A 25,347-nucleotide genomic window follows, 5' to 3' on the forward strand; every position below is an offset into this window, starting at 1 on the left:
AAGAAGCCGAAGCCAGAGGCAAGGGAAGATGGGTAAGACAGTGAACCCTGCGGGGGGCCGCAGCCCAAGGGAGCCCCAGGCCCCTAGCCCACAGCATCCGGGACAGATGCGCAGTAGCGCGGGCCAGGTACCGGGGCGGGGTAGGGTAGAGTCTGTGAGGGCCGGGATGCGGAGAAGAGGTAGCGGGACACTGGGGCGCGGCTCCCCGCACGCCCTCCCTTCCCTTCTCCCCCCTCCCGGAGGTGGCCAGGCGGGCGGGCGCGGTTCCGGGGATGGGCGGGCTGGGCGGGGAGGAGGCGGGGCCGCCGCACTGGCTTCTCCCAACCCCTCCCGCCCGCAGCCAGAGGGAGCCGAGCTTCGGCCAACTCTGGGGGGCGGGCGCTGGAGCGCAGCGCAGCGCAGCACTATCCATCCGCGGAGCGGACTGAACTGGAAGCCGAGCGCTGCCGCGGGAGGCGGGCGATGGGGGCAGGTGCCGCCGGCTGCGCCATGGACGGGCCGCGCCTGCTTTTGCTGCTGCTCCTGGGGGTGAGTGCTAGCTGAAGGGGAGACCGCTCCCTTTCCTAGGACTGGAACCCCGATGAGTTCAGGTTTCCCGGGGGGAGAACAGATAAGAGCTTTGGGGTCCCAGATACAGGGGGTGGATGGCGGGAGAGGTGCTCCGTTGCCAGTATTCACAGAGGAGCGTCTAAGGTTCTCAGAGCGAAGAGGCGACCCTGAAATCCAGGGTAAAGATGCAGATAAGAGGAGCGCAGGGATGCGGGCCCTAGGGTACCGCGGAGGGTGTGTGTGGAGGAGCTGGGAGGGGTCTCGCAGGAGGGGTCTTGGGGTTCTCGGATGCCTGGGTTCTTCGGAAGACGGCGCTTGAGTGCTGGGATCTCGAGGCGACTTTCCCCTTGAGCATCTTGATCTCTGGAGGGTCGTGGGACCGAACCCAGGCTAGAAAAGGAGAAGGAATCGGACGGGAACTAGAGATGTGAGGGGCAAGCGTGGCTTGTTCAGGGAACCGGAGACCAGGAGATGGAACAATGAAGGAGGAGACTGGAGGGACTGGAGGTAGAGAGGACCGGGCATGGGACAATGAGGACCAGCCAGACAATGGGGGGGAGGAGCGTGGGAGGGAGAGGTTCTTGGAGCGGGGCTCTCTTGAAGGGAGAAGTGGGTTAGGGAAGGCAGAAAAGGCGAGGGTGATAGAGAGATAAAAGTAAAATGAAAGAGGATGGAGAGGGGAGAGCGACCCTAAAGTGGTCGGCACCCCACCTGCTTGCTGAGGGACAGTGGGACCAGAAGAGAGCAGAGGCACAGACGCTTCCCGGGCTTGTCGCGCGCTTTTTGTCGCGGCCTCGGAGGGTCGGGGAATTGCGGCTTGGGGTCCGAGGCTGGGGAGGGAGTGCCCACTTCGCTGAGGCGAACCCGCTCCCCAGGTTCTCCTACGACCGGCGGGCTCCTACACATTTATTCTTGCGGTCTGAAGAAGAGCCGCGGACCGAATGGGACGGAGCGGGCGTCGTCGGACGGGTTCTGGCCGCCGCCACTTCTCGGGGTGCAGAGGGGCGGGACGCGCGAGGCAGGGAAGGTCCCGGCAGTGCGCAGCCCGTGGTCGCGCAGACAAAGGCGGCCCGCAGGGGGCGCTGCGGCTCGAGGGCTGAGCCTCCGCAGATGTGGGCGCAACACCGGCCGCGCGCTGCCCCGCCACCCTGACCCCGCATTAAGTTAAACGACCTGAGCGCCCAGCCTGCGGTTCTCTCCGTTTCCGCGCCCAGGCGGGTGGGAATTCCGTCGGCGGCCCGCTCAGCTTTCAGTGAAAGACTCTGGGCACCCAGTGAAACGGAGGCGCTCGGACGCCACGGATTCTGTCTAGGCAAAGGACTGCAGGTCCTCGTAAGCATTGATGTCTGGCCGGTAGTTATGACAAGATATTAAAGAGATGTGACCTGGTGTCTGGCCATGAACAGAGTGCCTGGAAGGTTTGGCAGTGGAGGTGTCCTCACTCTCCCTGTCATCGTCATCTCTCATCTGAGCATCTGAGCGTCCTCAAATCCCCGTTTTACAGACAAGGAGACTGAGGCTCTGAGAGTTGAAACCAATTTGTCAGGATCCCACAACCAAGTTGAGCCTAGCTAGACTTAATCCAAGTTAAACAGTCCTTCACCTGATTCCCAGCTCTGTACTCCCCGTACCTCTTAAGGGGCAGCCCGGCGTCCCAGCTCAGAATAAGAGCTGCGTGTCTCGGCAGCGGGTGGCTGAACACCATCCCTAGAGTCGGGCGGGCGGAAACTGGGGACTGGGATGGGCAGAAACCACCCTCCGGGTTCTGGCCCCATCCCCGAAGCTCAGCCCCGCTTCCCTGGGCTGTCAGTACCTGTGGCTTCGTCCGGGGATTTGAGAATGACTGCGGGCACGTTTGCTGACTAACGCCGCGGGTTAGAGTGCTTCTCCGCCGGGAAGGTGGAGGGCGGGGAGGCGGGACTGGGGCGGCCAGTAGTGCGGATCCCGGAGGGGCGAGGGCGTGTGCTCCGGATCTGGGCTAGAGAGAGTGTCCCCCCCTCCACGAGAGAAAAGGCGAGGAAGGAGGGGAGCTGGGCGTGGAGGGCCTGGGGCTGAGAACGGTGGACCCCACGCAGAATCTGCCGCCTGCAGCCCCCGCGGTTCTGGCCTCCGCCTCGCCGCGGGGCTGCCGTCTAAGGGCTGACTGTGCGCACCGCGGCGGTCCGAGTCTCTTCCTGGGCCGCGGCGAGAGAGTGCTGAAACCAGAGCGCGTCCCGGCGGGTCGGCTGGCGGGCCACGCCGGTAATGGAGGCACTTTGTCATTCAGACGTCTGTAACCGGAGCCGCCGGGCTGGCTAATGCGCCTAATAGGGATGCAGCGAGGGTAGCAAATGCGAGGACGGGAGCGGTCGGGTGGGGGAGGCGACTCTGGGAGGGAAAGGGGTCCCCATCCCGCTGTACCAGCTTGGTCCCGTTCACGCGCCTAGATTCTTCCCTGGGGGTGCAGGGTGGGGAGGCGGGAATAATAAAATGGGTTGAATGCCTACTATGTGCCACGAACTGCCTTGGGTAATTTCTCGTGTTACTTAATCCTTTTAAAGTCCCAGCAATCTAGTTATTCCCATTTGACTGTTGAGGGAGCTGAACCTCCCGGAGCTACAGGCACGAAGCCAGGCTCCCTCAGTTAGTATGTGGTGGCGCCCTTGTTGGAAGCCAGGATGCTTGGCTTGGAGTTTACTCTTTCCTCCTTATGCCAGGCACACTCCCCACACTCCCCGTCCAAACTTCTAGATCACGGAAGGTCACTTGGCCCTGAACCACCACTAGACCTGGAAATTACACCTGTCCCGTGCCCTTGGCACCACAAATTTGTAACTGAGCCCCTTCCCCACCCCACCGCCTACTCAGAGCCCGGCCCCATTTCAAAGTCTTCCTACAGCACCCTTCTCAGTAATTAGCTCTTGTCTCAGATTCCAAACTCCACCCCTATCTAAAGGGGTGGAGGGCATGAGCCAGTGCCCCAGGGTTTGCGTGGATCTCAAAAGACCCTTCACATATTTGAAAACTCTCCAACCCATGATGGTGGCCAGTGACTCCTTTCAACTAAGGACCCCCTGGCTGAAGCTGTTGTGAATTGTTAGGACTCATCACACTGAAGACTTCATATAGTTTCAAATTCTTTCAACTATGTTGGTGTGTCTTCTATTTTGCCCAATTAAAAAAATTAAATTCTTAAAAGTCAATTCACCTAAAGGTGTTTCTACCTTAGTTTCTTGAAAACTTGGAAATGGGAAAAAAAGATTTGCAAACATTCTCAAAAGTGGAATGAAATCATCCCATCAAACATGGAATGAGCAAGTGTAATAAATGTAAATTTCAGGCAAATGTGTCCATCACTTTGGTAAATTGATCATTTTGGAGCAATTAGCCTGAATCCTAGTCATTCCTCTCTGCTTCTCAAGATTGCCCCACTTTGGACCAATAGAGGGTGTGGCCAGAGCGGTGCATCAGGCCACTTAGCAGAATGACCTCTGTGGGCCTCAGTTTCCACATCTGCCAAAGAGGGGATGAAGGCCACCTCTCAAGTCTTTCCTCTTCAGTTTCTGGAGCAGCTGTTTGGGGTGATAATTCCTCTCCCTCATGGGACTGGAACCCCCCGCAGAAGTTAGGGACCATGTCTCATTGGAAACTCTTAGTTCAATGCTCAGTAAATAGTTGCTGAATTAGTTAAAATTTAGGGAGAGCAGTTCCCCATCCTCCTTTGGTCCCCATACCCTCTTTAGACTCTTCTTGTGGGTAGGTTTTTTTTCATTTCTATCCTCCCCCCTACTCTGAGATGGCTTCCGCTCTTTGGGGATGGCTAAACTCTCCTCCCATTACCACTCCCCCTTCTCTGCCAGACAAGATACTTATTTGATAACTAACACTTATTGAACTCCTACTATGCACCAGACAGATCTGCAGGAATTACTTCATTGAACTTTCACAGCAACCCCTGGACAGTAGATATCACCAACCCAATGTTCTAGGTGGGAAAACTGAGGCTTAGAGAGACTGAGAATTTATCCAAAGTAGCATACTATTAAGTAGCAGATCTGGAATGTTTTGAAATAGAAAACAAAACAAGCACAGGAAACACATGGTTACTAATTATGTGGCCTCAACTCCAAATGCAAGACTTAGGAGAAGAGAGGACCACAGGCAGCAACTGAGAGAGCAGGCTCTGAGAAGAGGGGCTTGCACGAGAATGTGCGAGAATGCTGCTCCATCCACCACTGTCACAGACAGACCCCCTCAGCTATCTGGAGCCCAGTTCCAAGTAACTGGAGCACAGCCAAAAGCCACAAAGGATGCAAGAAAGAACTTGGAGAACAGAAAAGAGGAATCCCAAAGTAAATAAACACCCTATTCATTTATTCAATGCTCACAGCGCCCCTCTGAAGCAGGTACTGTCATGATTACCTAATAATGAAGAAACTGAGGCAGAGAGCAATTTAAAACTTGCCCCAGGTCACTCAGCTCTAAGCATGAGCCAGGATTCAGAGTGATGAAGGCAACTGAGGAGGAAGGCAGTACAGCTCACACTTCTGCTCTGAGAGCTGGCTCCCAGCTGGTTCTGGTGCTGCTGACACTCCCTTGATACATCTCTCTACCAGGGCTAGTTACACAGTTTCTAAAGATTCCATTAGGCCTAATAAATTAGAATGGGGGAGGTGCTGCTCAGGTGAGGCTGGCAACAGCAAGAATTGACAACTGATCTCTTGACAGGAAGGGAAGAGAGAAAAATTCTAAGAAAAACTGACAGGAGAACTCAGACAAACGTGTGGTCACTTGGGATAAAGAACACAGGGTTTCGCTTCATTGCAGCCCAGAAAAATCACTGGTGTAAATATTGAGCCCCTGAGTCATGGGGGAAATTGTGAAGGTATGTTCCAGAGACAGGGAGGTACAAGAAGGTGCAAGGTTAAAGTGAAAAACACTAGGTGAGCCGAGCTATGAATCCTTGACTTTTGGGAAACTCAGCTATGCAGAAAATCAATCCCTGGGGTTCTAGTTAATTGAGGCCACATCGTATTTTCATGTTCTTAAATTTCATAAATATACACATTGGGTTCCTAATATGCACTAGGTACCAGCCATGGCAGCACTGAGGCAACCACAGTCCCTGCCCTCAGGGAGCTGACAGTCTAGTGGGGAACTCTGTAGAGTGTCAGCCCAGATAAGGATAGTGAAACAAGAGGACATGTGACAGGGCAGCTCTGCCTGAGCTGGGAGGGTGGGGGCAACAGGACCACTTACCTGATGAATTGACATTTAAGCAGAACCCTAAAGGATGAAAAGAAATCTGAACAGACCCTTCTGGAATCTTGCTCGCCTGCTGGGGGAAAGCCTGCATCTGGGACTATCCCCCCAATGCCAAGCTTCTGGTCTGCAGGTGTTCCCAGCACTGTGTTCCTGCCACCTGGAAGGAGACTGGTGGCAACATCCAAGGATCCCCGCCTATGCTATCTGCAGCCTCCTCACCAGTCTAGGAGGACCATAGGCTGCCTCCTACAATTATCCAACCTGTCCATCCTCCTGCCTCCATCAAACCCTAATGAGACCTCAGGATATTTTAAAGGACTGTAGGGAAAGAAGCATTTTTGGCCATGGTCTTGTCTTGCCAATGTGGAAGCAGAGGAATGCCCCAAATGACCTTTACAGCTCCCCTCTAGTCCCGTGACCCAAGAACCCCTACTTCCTGAGCATCAAATGGGAGCTGCATGGTCTGGAGCCAGGGAAACAGGCTTTGGAGTTTTATTAGACATTAAGTTTTTTTTTTTTTTTTAAGGAGCAGAAATATAAAGCAAGCTGCCAGCAGCCCCTCCCTCTAGGGAATCTGGTGCTAAATCATTCCATCCATGAGCAAAGATGCCTTGGCGGCAGGAATCTGACTCCCCTTTCTCCTGCTTCCAGTGCTGTTCCCACTGGCTGCATGTGGGGCAGGGAGAGGGGAGGGCTGGTGGCTGGAAATCAAACCCTGGTGGAGCAGGGCTGCTGGGTGGTGAGAACAGCCACTTTCTCATCATTGATAACAGGCATCCTTCTCTCCCCGCTTGATGCCAGACTCTGGATGATTGGCTGGTCTTTTGCTTTGACCCTGAGCTGTCTCCATCTCTATCTATTCAGAGAGATGAAGACTCAGAGAGGGAAAGCAAAGTGGGTCAGAACTCCTAGGGTAGGGCCAGGATTTGAACCCAAGGCCCCAAGCTTCTGTATTCTGTTCTTGGGGACAGACACCTCCCATTTGATGCTTAATATGTGGAATGGTAGAATTAAGGACCGGGAGCAGAGCCCGGCTAGCCTTTCTTAGAAAAAGATTCTCCTGAGTAGATGCATCCCATGCAGGTGTGCAGCTTAGCAAGTGGCATTTGGACTAGATTTCAGCCCCCTTGGCTGGGAGCCCTGTGCAAGCTGCAACCTGCCCACGGGTTCCTGATGACAGTCCAAAGGCCCTCTGCTGGGCCTCAGGTCGCCTTCCCCACATGGTGTAGAGTTGCTATAACCCCAAGATGACCTCTGCAGAAAGCCAGCATTCGAGGCTCTGGCCTCACACCCCTAGCAGCCTGCAGGGGCGCACTGTCCCCCAACTGCCTTTTTTCCTCACCAGTTTTCATGTGCCAAATGCCTCCCTGGTGAGCTCATCCTGGCCCAGATGGTTCCAATAGAAGGCTTTAGGAAGGAGTGTTTGCTCTCTGGAATCCACCCCCCTCCTCTTTCTCTTGCCAGTCTGATCTTCTGGTCTTCCCCAACCCAGGTGTCCCTTGGAGGTGCCAAAGAGTCGTGCCCCACGGACCTGTACACCCACAGCGGCGAGTGCTGCAAAGCCTGCAACCTGGGCGAGGGCGTGGCCCAGCCTTGTGGAGCCAACCAGACCGTGTGTGAGCCCTGCCTGGACAGTGAGTATAGGGTGTCCGGTGGAGGGGAGGGGAACTGAATGGAAGGGAGGTTAAGGGGGCTGGAAGGCATGCCCAGTAGAGGCCTTACAAGTGCTCTGCATCCTGGCAGGGTCTCCTGCCCCCCACTGCATGGGCACCAGAAGTGGGTCTTACCCAGTATAGGAGGCAGAGAGGGATGAGGGAAGTTTGCAGAGGGAGGAGGGGGAATCTGATGGGGGATCCCCAGGAGGTGCCCTTTCCCAGCCCCCAAGCATAGAGGCCCGGTAGAAGAGTGTGGCCAGGTGGGAGGAGTCGCTGATGCTGAGACCAGCTAAAAATATCATCTGCACTGCAAAATCAATGGCTGCCACTTACCCTCAGTGTGTTTGGGGGGAGGGGAAGAGGATCAAATCCTAGCTGCCCTGGAGACTGACCTTGGGGGATCCTGAGAGGGTGTGGCTTCCCCTCCCCGAAGGCCAACTGTTCTCCAGCTCTGACCAAGGAAACAGAGCTTTCCCAGGCAGTGGGGATGGGAGTGGGAGCGCGACGACAATGAGGATGTTCTTACTTGGGGGTTATGCAGGGGATGGTGCGCTGTGGCCAATCCTACCTGGGATTTCCTTGAGGAGGGGAGACAGCCCCATCTTCCAGGGCTGCTGGATGAGGGAGGCAGAAAGATGGTGGGTCTGGGGTCTGCAATTCTGTATGCTTGACTCAGGAGTCTCTGCTGGATGCCCCTGGCCTCAGTTGCCTTCAGGCTGTGGGCTCAGTGTCCTTTTCCCAACTCTGCCTGGAAACCTTTCCTCACGGTTGATAGTCAGATCCTGCCTAGAAAGTAGACCTGGCACTCAATGCCCACCTGGAGGGCCAGTGGGAATTATACTCAGATTATTCTTTAATCAGGCTGAAAACAAGGGTATAGGAACCCTGAACCCACCCACCAGCCTGTCTTCCCATTGGATGCATGCAGTGCACACAGCATATTTATCCTTCAGGCAGCCCCAACTTCTTGGTGTCTCAAACACACTGTTTTCCTATCTCTGTGCTTGTGGATCTTGTAACTCCATTCCCCAGTAGACGGATGCCTAGAGCCAGGTGGGGCTGTAAGGTACATCCTGTAATGCCTTAGTTACCTTGTCATCTGACCACCTCCCCTGGCCCTGGCCTAACAGGGTGTCCATCCCAGGGCAGGGTTAGCCAACAATCAGCTACCCTGGAACTTTCCACATTTGCCTCTATCATTTCCTAAACTGCTGCTCAGAGCCTCTTCTCCCTGGACCCTGTCCCAGGATGGGACCCCACTCCCTTCTGTCAAAACAAGGGGTGGGATAGAAGAGCCTGAGAGAGGGCATCTCCTGGGAAAGGGACGGGAGACAGGAGCAGAGACCTGCTCAGAATCCTCCCTCCCATTTCCTCCCTCTGCTCCCCTCCCTCCCCACCACCCCATTCCCCCTCACACCCCCTACACCCCAGCTGTGTTAATAGGCTGCCTTTACAAGTCAACTTTATGGGATGGAGACCCCAGCGGACTTTCCCTCTATCCTCAAAACATTTCCACAAGGAAACCCATTAAGCTCCTGCCTTCATTCTCTGCCAAAAAAGACCACATTTTTTTCACCCCCTAAAACCTTCTCCCAGGAGTTTCTGCTAGTTTTCTGTATTTTCCCATGGTCAGGGCCCTCCCCTTCCCCTTCTGTGTGACTAGATCCATCCCCTGCCACATGCCAACCAGACTGGAACCTCTTGCATAAACTGGGCCTCCTGCCTTGGCTGTCTGTGTTTGGAAGTCCTTTCTGTTGTCTGACTATATCCCTGCTACTGAATTTCTTTGAATTTATCATTGCCTACCCCAGGGAGCCCACCCTTTACAGGATCCCTGCTGTGTGTCAAGGACTTCACGGTGGAATTTCACTTATTCCTCACCGCAACCCTGTAAGTGGAAATATTAGTCCCTGTTTTACGGAGAAAGGAAAAAAAAAAAAAAACTCAGAGAAGTCAAGTAAAACACCCAGGGTCACACAGCTAATAAAGTGATGGAAGCAGGTTTAGACTCCAGACCTGCCTGATCTGCTTGGGAAGAGAAACACAGAGCTCTGCCAGAACTGATTTGAAACTGAAGTCTCCCTCCAGGCCCATCTCTGTCTTTTCTTCCCCTGCCCTCCACTCCCTAGTCGCTGCCCCCTTCACTTCTCTGCTTTTTCCTTCTTTGCTCCTCTAGCCCTACCCCCACCCCCAAGATAATGACCCTCCATCTCGTGCTCCATCTCATCTCTTGAAGCCTTTAGAAGAAGGTTAAGATAGGACCCCAGGGCAAGCCTTGAATTCCCTCCAATGGGATCCTAATCTCTCTACCTCTGCTTCCATAGTCTGAGCAATCCTCCTCCTGTTCTCAGGTTCTAAATCCCTCTTCCTGCCCTTGGAGCAAGGATACATTCTTTTGGATTCAGTTTGGCATAGAGTTCTCCACCCTGGGCTGGAAGGGGTGAGGAAGATCTGGCCCTGAGCCTTCACCTCTTTGCACAAGGAGAGGCTCCTGGCATCCCATAGCATCCCATAGCATCCATCCCCTTATTCTGGGAGTCACATCCCTTAATTGAGAGCATGAGTCAAGAGAGCTTGGAAATCTTTCCTTTGTGCCATTTGAAAGGGCAGTGGACTAGATACACAAGTCCTTCTTCCCTTCTAGCTGCAGTCCCTCCTGCTGTACCTGAACTTTCTTGCCAGGTGTCTCACACCTGCCCTCAAGAGCCAAACCCTTCAGCAGCGTTGGGTAGCGCCATGGGTGGGAGATTCTGTTGTCTAACCCTAGCCACGCCCATGCAGGCCACACCTGCACCCCCAAGTGTTGTGGAGAGGAATGGAAGGGCAGCTTCCAAGGCGGGAGTTCCCTGGTGAAGGCTGGCCATGGCTGAGCTGGGTTCACAGCTCAACTCTGGCCTGCGCGGAGGGCTGGGTGGGAACCACGTTCAGCCCATGATTATTCCTTAATCATGCTGGGAACGCTCTAAGAGAATTTACCAAGAAATTTACCTGGTTACTCCGTGAAACCTCCCGGCCAGAGCTTCCTCCTTCCTAGTCGGCTGCCATGAGCTTTCACACATCCGCGATCAGGGACCCAAAGAAGAGGGTGGGAGTCAATGAAGGGGCGGGGCGGAATAAGGGGGTCAGCTCCCTGGCCCAGGATGGAGAGGGAGGGTCTCCAGCCCCGGCGTCCCAAGTGCCCCAAGAGTAGGCGACTAACCTCGGGGCTCTCCGGTCCATCTGCCCTCAGGCGTGACCTTTTCGGACGTGGTGAGCGCCACCGAGCCGTGTAAGCCGTGCACCGAGTGCGTGGGGCTGCAGAGCATGTCGGCGCCGTGCGTGGAGGCCGACGATGCCGTGTGCCGCTGCGCCTACGGCTACTACCAGGACGAGACGACCGGCCGCTGCGAGGCGTGCCGCGTGTGCGAGGCGGGCTCGGGGCTCGTGTTCTCCTGCCAGGACAAGCAGAACACAGTGTGCGAGGAGTGCCCCGACGGCACCTACTCCGACGAGGCCAACCACGTGGACCCGTGCCTCCCCTGCACGGTGTGCGAGGACACCGAGCGCCAGCTGCGCGAGTGCACGCGCTGGGCCGACGCCGAGTGCGAGGGTGAGCGCGCCTGGGGGGCGGCTCAGGGGTCGGGAAAGGCAGGGCCGGGTCATGCCTGCGGAGTAGCCCTGAGGCCTTTGGCCAGCAGGCACCCTCCCGATCCTTCCCACCAAAGGACCCCATTCACTACTTTCCTCTTAAGGCCAAGTGTTTGGAAAGCCATCCTCATCCTCCCAGGCCGCGGCTATGACATTCTCACTCATTTTCCAGGGCTTTATTAATCTGTGGCTGCTGGCTGGGGTTTGGATGCGTGGCAGATGAGCAGCCCCGAGGTGTCCAGAGCACAAATAAGACATACTTGATCCTTGAGGCAGACTCTCAGAATTGGAGAAGGGGCTTGAGGACCCTTAGGAGTTGGGACTCTTTGGCTCTGAGACCCATAGTGACTCATGGCTCTGGGACCTGGGATGGAGTCTGCCCTGTCACTTACTAGTTGAATAATGTCAAGGAAGGAGGTCACTTCCGGCTCTGGATCTCAGTTTCCTCACCGTCATGCAGTTCTCAGGGTTGCAGTGGGTTAGGCAAGGGGGCTGGCTCACTCCGACTTGTGGGGAAGGGATCAGCTACAGTTGAGTCAAGGATGAAGTCAGGCCCAGGGGACACTAAGGAGGCCATGGGGACAGGAGCTTGGGGACCGAGAAAGAAAGGGAGCAGCAGGCCTGGGACTCGGAAGCCTGGGGGTGAGGCAGGGGGCACATGGAGGGCCTTCAGGTCCCGGGCTGCATAAGCCAGGTGGAGCAGTTTCTGGGATGAGAGGAGGAAGCACTATGGATGCCAGGGCAGAATGGTTTGGGTCTCTGGTTGGTGACATCCATCTCGGGAGAGGGACTGACAGTGCCTTTACTATGTCCATCGTCCTATGGCTAGACACCCATTTAGCTGTTTTCCCCTTGGGACCTAGCACCTCAGGGTGCCTTCTTCAGGGAGCCTGAGTTTGACGGGACAGAGACAGCCTTTGCCCCAGTCTGAGGAGGGAGGCATGGTCCCAGCACTTAGTTCCCAGGAGATGCCCCATTCTGGTGGAGGCAACACAGCTTCTGCCTTCAGTCAGCCCCAGTCCAATGGGAAAGATAGATCCCCTGCCATAGGGAGCCTCCAGTCTGACGCGTCTCCTATACACCCATGCCTTCCTTCCACATCCAGTGATCTCTGGCACAGGGAGCTCAGGGCAGAGAAGGCTGTTAAGCTGGGCTGAGGCCAGGTATGCATGTAAAGCTTCCTGCATTGGGGTGTGGGGTCAGGGAGGGAGGAGGAGTGGGGCACAGAACACGGTGGTTCCAGTGGTGATTGCCCTGGGCAGGGAGACAGGCAAGTAGCGTCAGGCGCAGAGCAGAGCAGGGAGGGAGTTTCAGCAGCCTGCGGCAGGCAGGCGCGCAGCACAGTTCCGGCGGCAAGTCCATACCAGCTGGTGGGGGAACTCAGTCAGGGGCGCAGTTAGAGCGAAGGAAGGTGGTGGCTGCGGGAGGGCTGGACTCTGCCTTTTGGGGCACTCACAGATCCCTTCCAGTTACCACTCCACTTTCTGAGCCACCTTGAAAGGGTGTGTTTATCCCTGCCCCTCTTCCCCTCTCCACTCTAGCCTCTGAAGGGGTAAATGTCAGCTCCAGGGCAGAGGGAACATTTCTGGAAATGGAATTTGATTCCTGGTTTGGTTGCCCTCTCCCCTCCAGAGCATTGTACTTTCTTGCATATGCATTTCAAGTGTTAACATGGTGACTTACTCACCCTGGGGGTGGAACCCATCCCCCCACCGCCAAATGAAATTTGGGTTTAGGGCGAGTACCCTCTTTCCACCCCAAGTCTGACAGCTACCATTCCGGAAACGGCTGTCAGGACCTGCCGAGGGCTTAGTGGGTTGGAATGCTAGTGGACACGGCCACATCTGGATCTCATCCCGCCCCCATCAGGGGGGATTGGAGAGATGAGGGGGAGGCACCTTGGAAGGCACTGTCTTCAGCCTGGTCTGTCCTACCTGCCTCTCTCAGCTCTTCCCCACTTCTCTCTGTGATGCTTGATTCACTGACATGTCCCCCCATTCCTCGTACCTTCAGCCTCTGGGTTTGGGTGAATTAAACAGAGCTGTACCCTCAGCCTCGGAGCTCAGGCTACCCCTCTGGCTGGCCCTGTCCCTAGGTGAGCAAGAGAAGACCCTCCCCGGTCCACGCCTTGTCTGGGGCTGCCAGAAGGGAGGGCTGTGTCTCCTCCACTTCCTGCCCCACCTCTTCCAACCCCTCCCTCTCAGAACTGAGATGGGGGAGGGTGGGATAGGGGCAGCAGACGGCAGCCCCCTCCTCAGTGCCAGCCAGATGGATTCCAGATTCACATCTGGGGAACTTACTCCTCAGAAGGTGCTGAAAATGGGGACCTTTGAAGCAACTTCACCCTGAGCCAAGGAAGCCTAGGAGACCTGTGGGCAGGTTTGGCTCCAACTTGGGTGGGCAAGCTGGGGGCTGGGTGGGGCAGAGCTGGGGAGCAAAGTGCCCACCGTTCACCCCATTGGCGTGTCCTGTCTGCTTTCCCTCCCTGCCCCAGACGTGGGAAGCGAGGACAGATAATGTAGGCAACTTTGCCTAGACAGGTACCCCCAGGCTGTCCAGAGCCCACAACTTTGAGTGCTGCCCCTGACTGGGTGGCAGAATGGAAAATCTCAGCCACTCATGCCAGGGGGTGCTGGATCCCCTGCCAGGGAGGCTGGCAATGCCCAGCTGGCATGAGAGAACCTAGGTGGGTGGCAAGGCAGTCTCCCTCCCCTGAGGCAGCGCCGGCACCCGCTCTGTGGGCCCTCTCTCCAGCAGCAGTCCTCTTCCTTCTCATGCTGGGTTTGGGCTGTCTGACACTGTCCTCTCTGGGTAGCAAGATGAGATGTTGTGGGGACCACATAGGGCAGGAAATAGAGGCTAGCCTTTCTCTAAGGACTGGCTAGAGGGAGGCAAGCCACCCTGGCTTAGCCTAGAGCTAGGACATTAGAGAACGGAAAGGAGGCTTAGTGCCAGCTTTTGGGGAGGTGCTGCGGGGGAAGTTATCTCTCTGCCAGACCTAATTACCCTCATCCTTCCTTAGGACAGGGGTGACGGGGGCCGCCGGGGCAACCTGGGGCCAGAGAGATTACACTTCCCCAGGCTGACTCCAGCTGGAGGCTTCTTGGGGGCCCACTCTCTTCTTTGTGTGTTTACCTCCATGCCGGGCTTCTGGGTACCCGGTGTAGGCAGAGTAGAATTCTAGGACTGCAACTGCCACCCAAGATGGAAAGGAGCTTAAAGAACATCTCTTTTAATATCCCCATTCTATAGATGGGGAAATTGAGGTCCTGAGAGCTGAAGGGACTGGTCCAGAGTCACATAGCAAGTCAGTGACAGAGCTGAAGGGGACCCAGGTCTCCTGATTCTTAGGCCTTTGCTTCTCCACTATCATGACATCATATACACAATCCCAGCGCTCACCCCTGTGTGTAGCAACTGGGCGTGAAAGCCCCTGGGGTGGGGCGGGGGCTGGGGAAGAAGCCCTGGGGGTCAGAATACAGGGGAGGGGCTCGGGGGGGACAGGGTCCTCACTCCTGTAGCCCTTTCTCCCAGAGATCCCTGGCCGTTGGATCACACGGGCCACACCCCCGGAGGGCTCATTCAGCACAGACCCCAGCACCCAAGAGCCTGAGGTACCTCCAGACCAAGAGCTTGTAACCAGCACGGTGTCCGATGTGGTGACTACAGTGATGGGCAGCTCCCAGCCTGTGGTGACCCGAGGTACCACCGACAACCTCATCCCGGTCTATTGCTCCATCCTGGCTGCTGTGGTTGTGGGCCTCGTGGCCTACATCGCCTTCAAGAGGTGAGAGGGGGGAAGGGAGACAGGGAGCCAGAGCTTTGCCCTCAAGGAGGGCTTTGCTGTGACCATGAGCTGAAAAGGCACACACTCCTCCAAACCAAGCTCATCCTCACTTACCATCAGCTTCCCCTCTCCAGGGTGTGGCAGGTCAGCAGGAGGTAGGGAAGGGGTGCCAGCACCCCATCCTGGTGCCAGCACCTCTCTACTCCCATGCTGCTCCCTCCCTGACTCCCCAGCCCCCAAATGCACACGGAGCTGTCTTTACCAGCTGCCTGTGTACTTGTTCCCTGAACCCCATTTATTCACAGTCACCTGTGGGAGTTCATGCATCTCTTCCTTCCTGTGTCACATGTGGGATGTTATGGCACCCAGATCCAGAAGTCCAGGATGTGGAGAACTCCCGGAAAGTGTTTTAAATGTTTAAGTGCATTTTCCATTCTTTAAAAAAAAAATCATCAAAGTAATAACATGCTTGTTTGGGAAAATGCAAACAAGACCAATGTCCTGTAAAGCAAAAAGTACTAAAGTCCTCTTTTATCTTCCCAAATCCTACCCCTCACCTCATTGGAATCTGTTTGGAACGGATCCCTTCCAGCCATTTTCTGTGCATTTATAAACACATGTGTTAAAACTTTTTGTAGTTATTCGTACACACGCAGGTTGGGTTGTTTTTTTTTTTTTAAGAGCATCAGTGGGATCACACTATGCATATTCTCCAAATCACTTTTTCACTTAATCTCCCTTGGGAAAGCTTTCCTCAGAACATATAGCTTATATGATCATTTGTAACCGCTCATTCAATAATATGGATGGATCATAATTTATTTAACCAGTCTCCTATTGATGGACCTTTGGTTTGTTTTCAATTTTTTCTTATTGCTTATAATAGCAGAGGAAATCCTTGGACATATCCCTGCACACATGTGGGAGTACTTTAGCAGGGTAGGTTGGGAAAAGTGGAATTCCTGGGAAGTCATTTATTTTTGCATCATTCATCCCCCAGACATTTATTGAACACTTGCCAGGTACACCAAGCCCCGGGTGCCACTCTGCCCACCCGGCACTTCCGGTGGGGGCTGGGGGCAGGTGTGGAGAGGAAGAAGAGCCTCAGGAATTGTGCAGGAAGTGGGGGGGGGTCACAGTTGGGGACCTACCACGCCCCTGGCCCCCACATGCCAGATAACAGAGGAGCCGCGTGGCCGGTGCAGCCCCTCAGCCCCTGAGACGGGGTCTGTCCTCTGGCTCCAGGTGGAACAGCTGCAAGCAGAACAAGCAAGGAGCCAACAGCCGGCCTGTGAACCAGACGCCCCCACCCGAGGGAGAAAAACTCCACAGCGACAGCGGCATCTCCGTGGACAGCCAGAGCCTGCATGACCAGCAGCCCCACACGCAGACGGCTGCAGGCCAGGGTGAGCAGTGAGGCTGGGCAGGGGGCCCGAGGTAGGGAGGACTGTGGTGGGTGGTGAGGGGGTGGCTGGCCGCCGGCGCCTCTGTGTAGAAGGATGGGAGAGGCAGGGTGAGCAAATGGGTAAGGAGAGTTCTTTCTAGTGGGATGGCGGGGAAATGGAAGCTCTGACAAATTGGAGCATCTAGACTCATCAAGCTAATTGTCCCCCTAGGGCTAATTACTCCCCAAAGTGGCTACAATTAGCCTCCTGCCCAGGACTTCTGGGGAACAAGCAGTTAATTACGTACCCTAATTAGTGGCCCATAGCCCAGCTCCAGGACCCTTGCTGTAGCTGAGTCTGGAACCAGAAGTCCTGTGTCCTCAGCCTTGATTAATTGCTGGTGTTGGTGGTGGGGGTGGTGGGGTGGTGGATGGGCGGTGGGTTAGGTGGCGGGGATGGTGCTGGAGCCACAGGTAAGGAAGGGACATGAGTCAGCATCCCCCGGTGCCTCCACCAGCCCTGCCCCCCATCCAGGACCTCACCTCGGGCATTCCTCTGCTTCTAGACCCTCAGGGCTTCCCCAGATTGGGAAGAGAAATGCCTCGGCCCTTTTTGGGTCTAACTCCGGGCCCCCATGCCCGCTGTGGGGGAAAGGGGGTCCAATGGGTAGCACCTGACCCCTCCTGGGTTCTTGGCAGCCCTCAAGGGTGATGGAGGACTCTACAGCAGCCTGCCACTGGCCAAGCGGGAGGAGGTGGAGAAGCTGCTCAATGGCTCTGCGGGGGACACCTGGCGGCACCTGGCGGGCGAGCTGGGCTACCAGCCCGAGCACATAGACTCCTTCACCCGTGAGGCCTGCCCGGTCCGCGCCCTGCTGGCTAGCTGGGCCACCCAGGACAGCGCCACGCTTGACACCCTCCTGGCTGCCTTGCGCCGTATCCAGCGAGCTGACATTGTGGAGAGCCTGTGCAGCGAGTCCACGGCCACATCCCCGGTGTGAGCCAGCCCGGGAGCCCCTGCCCTGCCCCCACATTCCAATGACTGATGCTCCAGCCACCCCCACGGGCTGGCGGCAGAGCTATGCTCTTCTGGGCAGGGCCTCGGAGCCCGGGCATCCGGACCACAGCCCCGTCGCTGCTCCTGTGTGGCCCCATTGCTTCTGATCACGCTCCCTCTCCAGCGCCAGAAGTGCCCCTGCTGCCTCTCCCACCCTGCCCTGACCCATCACCATCCCAGGCGTCCTGCTCCCTTCCCCCCACACTTCGAAGGGGGCCAGCCCCTCCCACCTTAGCAGGTTATCATATCTGGGGGTCTGACACCAGGGATGGTGTTGGGGGCATGACAAGGCCCCAGAGACTCAGAGGGAGAGACTGGGGAACCAGAGCCATGGACTCTACACTGTGAACTTGGAGAACAGGGGAGCATCATTGTGGCCTGAATCTCCCTCAGCCCCTCTCTCCCCTCCCCTGTGGCCTGAGATGCAGAGGATCAGGGGTTTGTCAGAGCTAGCAGGAGGTTTTGAAATGTAGTTCACACCCCTTGCTTTTTGTACAGGTCAGTGAGGCCCAGAGAGAGGCAATGACTTGCCCAAAGCCACCCAGCAATCAGGGAGCCAAATGTGGGCTGGCCTCCCCTCTCTGAATGAGGGGCCTAGGCTTCAGCTTTGTTTGAGGGCTAGGAGAAGGGGGCCAGGTGACCCTCTGGGAAGTGTCTCGAAGCCAAACCCAGTCTCCCCTTCGCCATCTCCAGGCCTATCCAGCCCCTGTGGAGAGGGAGTGATTCACGAAAGGTCTGGTCCATTGATCCCTCAAGACCCAGGCAGGTTTGGGGTTTGTGGAAAGGGGTGCCACTTCCCTCTGTCCCCTTAGGCAGGTCAGGGTGGCATCCATGATGTGGCCCAGTCCATAGGTACCCTCCATCCCAGCACAGTCCCAGAGCCAACCCAGGCTGCATCTTCCCCAAGAGTCAGCCCTAGGGGTCAGGGACTAACTAACTCCCCCACCTGCAACACACGGATTCACACACACACACACACACACACACACACACACACACACACACACACACACGATGAGAAATTTTGCTTTTCTCCAAGAGTTCTTTCTCTTGGGCTAGGGACCGGATCCTGCCCGGGGCCGCTGCCAGAGAAGCATCGAAGGGAATTGAACTCTGCTCGCAGTCCTCCCTCGCCCCCGGGTTTGGCGGGCCAAGGACGGCTGAGGCTTGAGCTGGCGCCTGTCTTCCAAGGGCCTGTTTGTGGAGGAATGCTCCCCCTCCACCCCTTCCCTTCGAGCAGGGGCTGGGCCGGCCCGGAGGCCGCACTGAGGAAAAGTAGACCAGCGTGGGAACGCAGCAAGAAGGAGCTGAGTTAGACCCCATAGAGGGTCTCTCTCAAGTTTAGAGGACCCTCCGAAAGACTGTTTTTCCCCTAGCTTGGTGCCAGAAAGGGGCCATGAGGTCCCTCCTGGCCTGTTGTGTTTTGCTTGATATTGGAATGAGTGTGCCCCACCCCCTCTATTTAGCATGAACGAGCCCTGAGCAGGGTGTGCACGGATAGCCACCCCCTCCCCAGCCCAGGGTCCTCCCAGCCCTGCGTAAGGGACTGGGAACATTGTACGTAGATGGCATTTCTTTGACCTGGATCTGTGATGGGAGGAGGAAACTCACCTGCTGGCCCCTCACCTGTGCACCTGGGGAGTGGGACAGAGTCTGAGGTATTTATTTTCCTTCCCAGCAGCTGGGGAGAGGGTTGGGGGTTGCAAGTATGTTTTAGCATGTGTTTGGTTCTGGGGCCCCTCCTGTCTCCCTTTGGGCTGAGATGGAACCCTTTTGCCGCCCACCTCAGCTGGGGGCTGTGAGCTCCAGACTCCATGTCACCCTCCCTGTCACCTGCCCCTTGCATCCTGTGTAATCATTTCTTGGGCCCTCCTGAAACCTACACATAAAACATAAACAATGAGCATTAAATAGCAAAGAAAGAAAAATAGCGCAAAGAGATTTTCTGGAAATACACATGGTTTGAGTCGGTGGGGGGTTGTTGTGTATGTGCAGGGACCTGGGTATAATTTCCAACGCAGTGAGTTCCTGTCGTATTTCCCCCCTCATAATGGGGGAAGTTTCACAGAAATCCAGCAAATTCACATGTGTCACCATGGAGTTAATTGAAGTGGGAGAGGGAAGGAAGTGGGGGCCCTTGCCCCCAGATCTTGGAGAGGGAAAGTGAAAATAGCCATGCAGGAAGCTGGCCAGCTGTGAACTTGACCAGATGTCAGAAGTGAAACTGACCACAGGAGAGCCAGAGGCTTGCTAGGAGGGCCAGGTCACAACCCCACAGCTCCCAGCCACCCACATGGCCTGGGAGACATTCCCCCCTCCCCACATGCACACACACAAGGTCTGGCTCCAGATGGCCTGGCAGGAGCCTGGCTGGCCCTGCTTGGAGCTGGGCAGGCCCCTCCCTTGTGGCTCTCCCAGGCAGGTCCCAACCCCGGTTCCTGCCTTGCTTTGAGCCCTGCCTGGTCCAGGAGCTGCAGGGTTCCAGGCCCTGGGCCTGTGCAGGGCTCCCAAGCTGGTCGGGCAGAGCTGCTCAGCTTCTGCTGGTCTCTTGGCCAGGGCTTCTGGTGGGGCTGGCTTGTGGTTGCTAGGGAATGCCACGGAAGGCTTGCTTTCCCAGAAAGAACAGCAAACAAGACTTCCTGATCTTGGGATCCTGGGAGGGGCCACCCGGGCCACAGCCAAGAGTTAGGAGTGAGATGGAGGGAGGCTGTCTTCTATCTCCCACCCCCAGACTGTGAGGGTTGTGAGGAAGGTAGGGGGCAGGAAGAGGGCCAGTGATTCCGAGTAGGTGTGAGAAGTGATCCTGGTACTTGGGTACCCCCAGTGTGATGGAGGAGACAGTCTGTCTTGAGGGAGCCTCCCATCTAACAGTCCCAGTCTTGAGGATACCTCTAATTTGATGAGGGAGGCACAATTCCTTTCCTAGAAGAGCCCCCATTCTGATGGGGGAAGTGCCTCTAATTGGGTGGGAGAGCCGGATGCTGTCTGGGAATAAGGAGACACAACCCCCCGCCGTCTGCCTTGAGGGGGAGACAGCAGACAGCCCCTGTGTGGTGTGTGTGGCCATGCTGAGTGGGGGGGGGGTCCCAGCCCAGACCCACCCCTACCAGGGGTTAGGGAAGGTTTGCCAGGAAAGAGACACTGAAGCTGAAGTCAGCAAGTGGAGTCAGCAAGCTGGGGGAGGAGAGAGTTCCTGGCAGAGGAATCAGCTCAGCAAAGGCCCTGAAGAGAGAGAACAGAGCACATGGGGCCTGGGGAGGCTCCGGGGCCTGGGGAGGCTCCTGCGCCTGGAGCTGAGAGAGTGAGCGGGAGGTCAGTGGGGCCAGATGGGGAAGGGCTTGCAGAGAGACACGCTGGAGCATCTGGACTGCATCTCAGAACACTGGGGAGCCACCGAGGGGGTTTAAGCAGGGGGTGCCGTAGACAGATTTCCATCTCAGGAAGGCCCAGCTCTGGCTGCAGTGTGGAGGGTGAGGGTAGGGCAGGAGAGGTAGGCCAGGAGGTGGGCATCACTGGTGGTCCAAAGTAAAGGAGGGGCCATAGAGATGGTGAGAAGACAGCATGGAGAAAGCTCCTAGCACGCAGGATTGAGTAGGGGGCCTAGAGGTGACTGACACTGGCCTAGGGCTCTGGGGGTAGCAAGGCAGAGAGCCTTACAAACATTGTACAGAGATTCGCACCGCACACCACCACATTGTGAAGAAGCCCCCTCTGCCCTCCTTCAGCCTAATCGCCATCCCTCCTCTAATTTCCCTGCAAGGGCAAACATGCTTCATGGGCTTCCCATCTTTCACGTGGCCTTGGAGGCTGTGTGAGGCCCTGCCAACTCCTCCAGACTCACTGCCTGCTTCCAGCTGTCCTCTTCCTCACTCTCTGTGCTTCCCCCAGCCAGCCTCCTCACAATTCTTCAAGCTTCAATGTTCCTTCTAGCCACAGGGCCTTTGCACATTCTGTCCCTGCTATAAAACTCCCCTTCTTTCTCAAGTTACCTCCCAGTTCAGTGCTTCTTTGGGGAAGCCCTCGCTGTACTCTGGACACCAGTCAGGTTTCTTGATTCCAGGTTCAGAGAACATCAAGTTCAACTCCTTCTCTTTAGACCACTTATCTCTCTTAGCAATTAAGCACCCGTCTGAGTGATTATTTGATTACTGTAAACTCCAGGAAACCAGAGACAGGGTCTGGTTTCGCTCACCGTCTAATCCTCAGCCCTTTGCCTGGCACGTAGCTAGCTCTCAATAAAAAGTTGTTGAATAAATGAATGAATGTGCTCGAAAGCAGCACTGCCCGATAGAAATATAATACGAGTGACATATGTGATTTTCAAGTTTTTAGTAGCCATATTACAAAAGTAAAAAGAAATAGGTGAGATGAGCATAATCATATATTTTATTTAGCCCTCTAAATCCAGCATATCTTTTCAAAGTATAATCAATATTTCTAAATTATTATTATTTTTTTCTACTAAGTTTTCAAAATCCAGCACATCCCAGTCTGGATCAGCCCCATTTTCAGTGCTCAATAGCTGCATTTAGGCTAGCAGTTGCCACGTCTGGCCACTACCTCTAGAGTCATACCTGCCAGGGCCGACACTCATTCTGAGCCCTGGTTCAGAGGGCAGAGAGATGCTCCCTTGTTTCTTCCTGTGTCATCAGTCTCCTGGGGCTTGAGATCTCTAGCTCTCCACCCCCAAGGCCTCTCTCCTCTCCCCTCAGGCCAGGGAGCTTCTCTTTGTCTCTTTCATTGCCTAAGTTAGAGGATGAGACCTTTCATCTTTGTCTGCCCATCAGGGCCCCGTCTCTTCCCCCAGTGCCTCCCTCGCCTCTTTCATCTGGTACAACAAAGCTAAGATGAGACTTGGAACAATAGGAAAGGCCACTTCATCCCTGGGGAGGGGTGTGATGGGGGCCACTGAGCCTGTAACCCACAGCTTCAGGGGAAGAAGGGACTGAGCCCAAGCTGGGGTCAGAAGGCACTTCCCACGGTGCTCTGGGCTGTGGGTTTTGCTGACCAGATGCCTGGGGAAGGCAGCTCCTCTGATAATACAAAGCAGATTTCCCCCAGCTTTGTGGCAGCTGGTAGGCAGGAGGCCAGGGGATAAGATTGAGCCCCCAGGCATCTGGATTCAGAAGAGCTGAGGCCAGGGGGAGCTCCTTCAGCTTCCAGCTCCCTGTCTTCCCCAATACCCTTGCCCTCATGCTGATCCCTCCCACCTACACCAGGCTCCCCTGGGCCCCACCTGGGCTCCAGATCACTCTCCAGCTCCGAGACCCCCAGTTCTCAACACACATCCTTGGGGATCTTTGATGCAACACCCTCATTGAGATGGGCACCCAGATTCGCTCTCCAGGCAGACCCTGAGTGGCCCTATTCTCCACACCCCAATTCTACCTATTCCAGCCCTCCAATCGTCTCAGAGGTGAGGTCAGGATCATTTCCCTAAGGCTCTAAGTGGAATAACACCAAAGAGTGTTCCAACACTCACCCCTCCATCACTCCCAGGGCACTCAGTCCTGCCCTCTTCCTACAGCATCCAAACACTTCCCAATCCCTTTGCTCCCTTCCCGCAACCCCTGCTCCAGCTGTTTCCAGCAACATTCCCAAAGGGCTCCTGGGAAGGGTGGGATTGGGTCTCCTCCCCGGGTGGGGACTGTTCCCTTTGGAAAAGTCTGGGAATGCACAAATACCCTTCCCATTTTCTAATGACTTATTAAATCTAGGGGGTCCCTCTGTGTCATCTAGGAGCCTGATGCCCTCCTAAGATGCCCTCAGCACTGTCTGGCTTGGGCCTGGGCTCAGCGTCCACATTCCAGAGGCCCACCCCATCCCGGGGCCCAAGGCTTTAGTCAACAATCCAGATGGTTCTCATTCTACTCCTACGCACCTTGGGATGCCAGCGATCCGCATTGGATGTGTGGGCCAGCAGCACAGCAGGCCTCCATTTGTCGACCTTGATGCCGCAGGCGATCATGCTGTGACCTCCTGGAAGATCACTCCGAGAGCCCAGAAGCCAGCCACCTGGGAGCTCCCCTTTCCTCACCTTGTGTACCAGTTCAGATTTTTCATGTTGTAAGAGGGAGAAAACCCAACCTAGAGTGGTTTACAGGAAGTTACTGTCCGTCAGAAGTGAAAGGTCCAGGGGTTGGGCTGGCTCTAGGCACAGCTTGATTCAGAGACTCAAGCAAAATCCCGGCACCCAGTTTCTCCCCCTCCGTCTCTCGCCTCCATTCCCTCACATAGACTCTTCCCTTGTAGTGATATGTTGGCTGCATGGCTTCAGGTTCAAGCCTGTGGAAGAGAGACTCAGTCTCCATCCTGCAAAAGTCTCCAGGTGTCCTTGGTCCTGATTGGCCCATTTGGCAAATGGTGATCGCTGATTAGGTCACATGCTCCATCCACTTGGCAAGGTTGTTGCCCCGCCAGAAACTTTGGGACTGAGCAGGGGAAACTGAGGTACAGTCACCAAAAGGGGACCCTCCAAAAAACAAATGTAAGTCCCCATCCTAGATCAACACTTGGGCTCGTTCCTCCTCACCAGGCAACCTGAGCGGGACTCCACCCCCAGACCAAGTTTGTCTTTCTAGTAAGAATCCCCATGAAACAGCAGGGACATCATGGTACTATGGCATCCTGCAGCCACTGGGTTCCAAAGACCGAGCAAGTTCTCAAAGCTGCGGGAACCCGGGGAGGGTCCTGGAGGGGAGGCCTTAATTTGAGCCTTAAAGGATGGACAGGATTTGGATTTTGATGATGGAATACAGGTGGGGAGAATACTCCTGGCGGAGGAAACAGCTGGAGCCAAAGCACAAGAATGCGGAGTGGGGAGAAGCTGACTTTAACCTTCAGAGATAATAGCAGGAACAAGGTGAAAATCGAGGCAGGTCTAGCAGGGACTTGAATGCTAGGCTGAGGAATTTGGATCAAACAGAGAACTACAGAGGTTGTCTGAGCAGGAGTGTTCTGGAAGGAGTGGCAGGAAGACCAACTGGGAGGTTGATGCTTCAGGCACGGGAACTAGCAGTGGGGAAGAAAAGAGGGAAGCAATTCAGGAAATATTAGGGAGTACCTGACTCCCACGCTCTAGCTTTGGCAGCTGAGGGGACTATGGTGCTGTTCACAGTGACAGAGCCCAGGAGGAGGAGCAGGCTTTCATGGAAGATCCAGATTTCCATGTTGAAATAGAAACAGAGTCATAGATACAGAGAACAAGCAGGTGGTTGCCAGAGGCGAAGGAGTGAGGGGAGGAAAGAAACAGGTAATGGAGATGAAGAGTTACAAACTTCCAGTTACAAAATAAGTAAGTCACAAGTATGAAATGTACAAGATGGGGAATATACTCAATAATAAAGTAATATCTTTGTTGGGTGACAGATGGTAACAAGACTTATCCTGGCACTAATTTTGCAATGTATAGAAATACCAAATCGTTATGTTGTGCACCAGAAACTAACATAGTGTTGTAGGTCAATTAAACTTCAAACAAACTCATAGAAAAGGAGACATACAACATGATAAATATAATTAACATGGCTGTGCGTTATATATGAAAGTTGTTGAGAGTAAATCCTAAGAGTTCTCATCACAAGGAAAAAAATTGTTTTTCTATTTCTTAAATTTTGTAACTATATGAGATGAAGGATGTTCACTAAACTTATTGTGGTAAACATTTCATGATGTATGTCAATCAAATCATTATGCTATACACCTTAAACTTCTACAGTGTTATATGTCAATTACATCTCAATAAAGTTAGGGTTAAAAAAAGGTTTCCATATTGAGTTTGGGAAGTCTGTGGGGACATTCAGAGGAAAAAGGCAGGTGGCATTTGTTTTTTTACAAGTCAGAAGCTGGGAAATTCCAGGGCTACAACGGAACATTTAAAAATCATCTGCCAGCTATTGGATGAGGTCCCTGGGAGAGAGAGCCCTTAGGATGGTCCTGCTTCGGTGACCAAGGAGACCGAGGAGGCAGAGATGATCACGAAGGGCCAGTGAATTGGAAGGCCTGGATCTTGTGACATCAAGGGAGCCTAAGAAAGTAGCAAATT

The 25,347-nt window shown here is 55.0% G+C and overlaps 1 protein-coding gene across 1 annotated transcript; it reads left to right on the plus strand.

Moving 5' to 3' along the window:
* Positions 1–325: 325 nt before the first annotated feature.
* NGFR (nerve growth factor receptor) lies at positions 326–19,231 on the plus strand. The gene is made up of 6 exons (XM_032457765.1): positions 326–528; positions 7,286–7,427; positions 10,678–11,037; positions 14,610–14,862; positions 16,108–16,268; positions 16,946–19,231. The coding sequence occupies exons 1-6, from the start codon at positions 463–465 to the stop codon at positions 17,245–17,247; spliced, it is 1,284 nt and encodes a 427-aa protein (XP_032313656.1). The 5' UTR covers positions 326–462; the 3' UTR covers positions 17,248–19,231.
* Positions 19,232–25,347: the final 6,116 nt, after the last annotated feature.

Source organism: Camelus ferus, chromosome 16 (genome assembly GCF_009834535.1).
Source record: "Camelus ferus isolate YT-003-E chromosome 16, BCGSAC_Cfer_1.0, whole genome shotgun sequence".
In the NCBI taxonomy this organism is placed as follows: Eukaryota; Metazoa; Chordata; class Mammalia; order Artiodactyla; family Camelidae; genus Camelus; species Camelus ferus.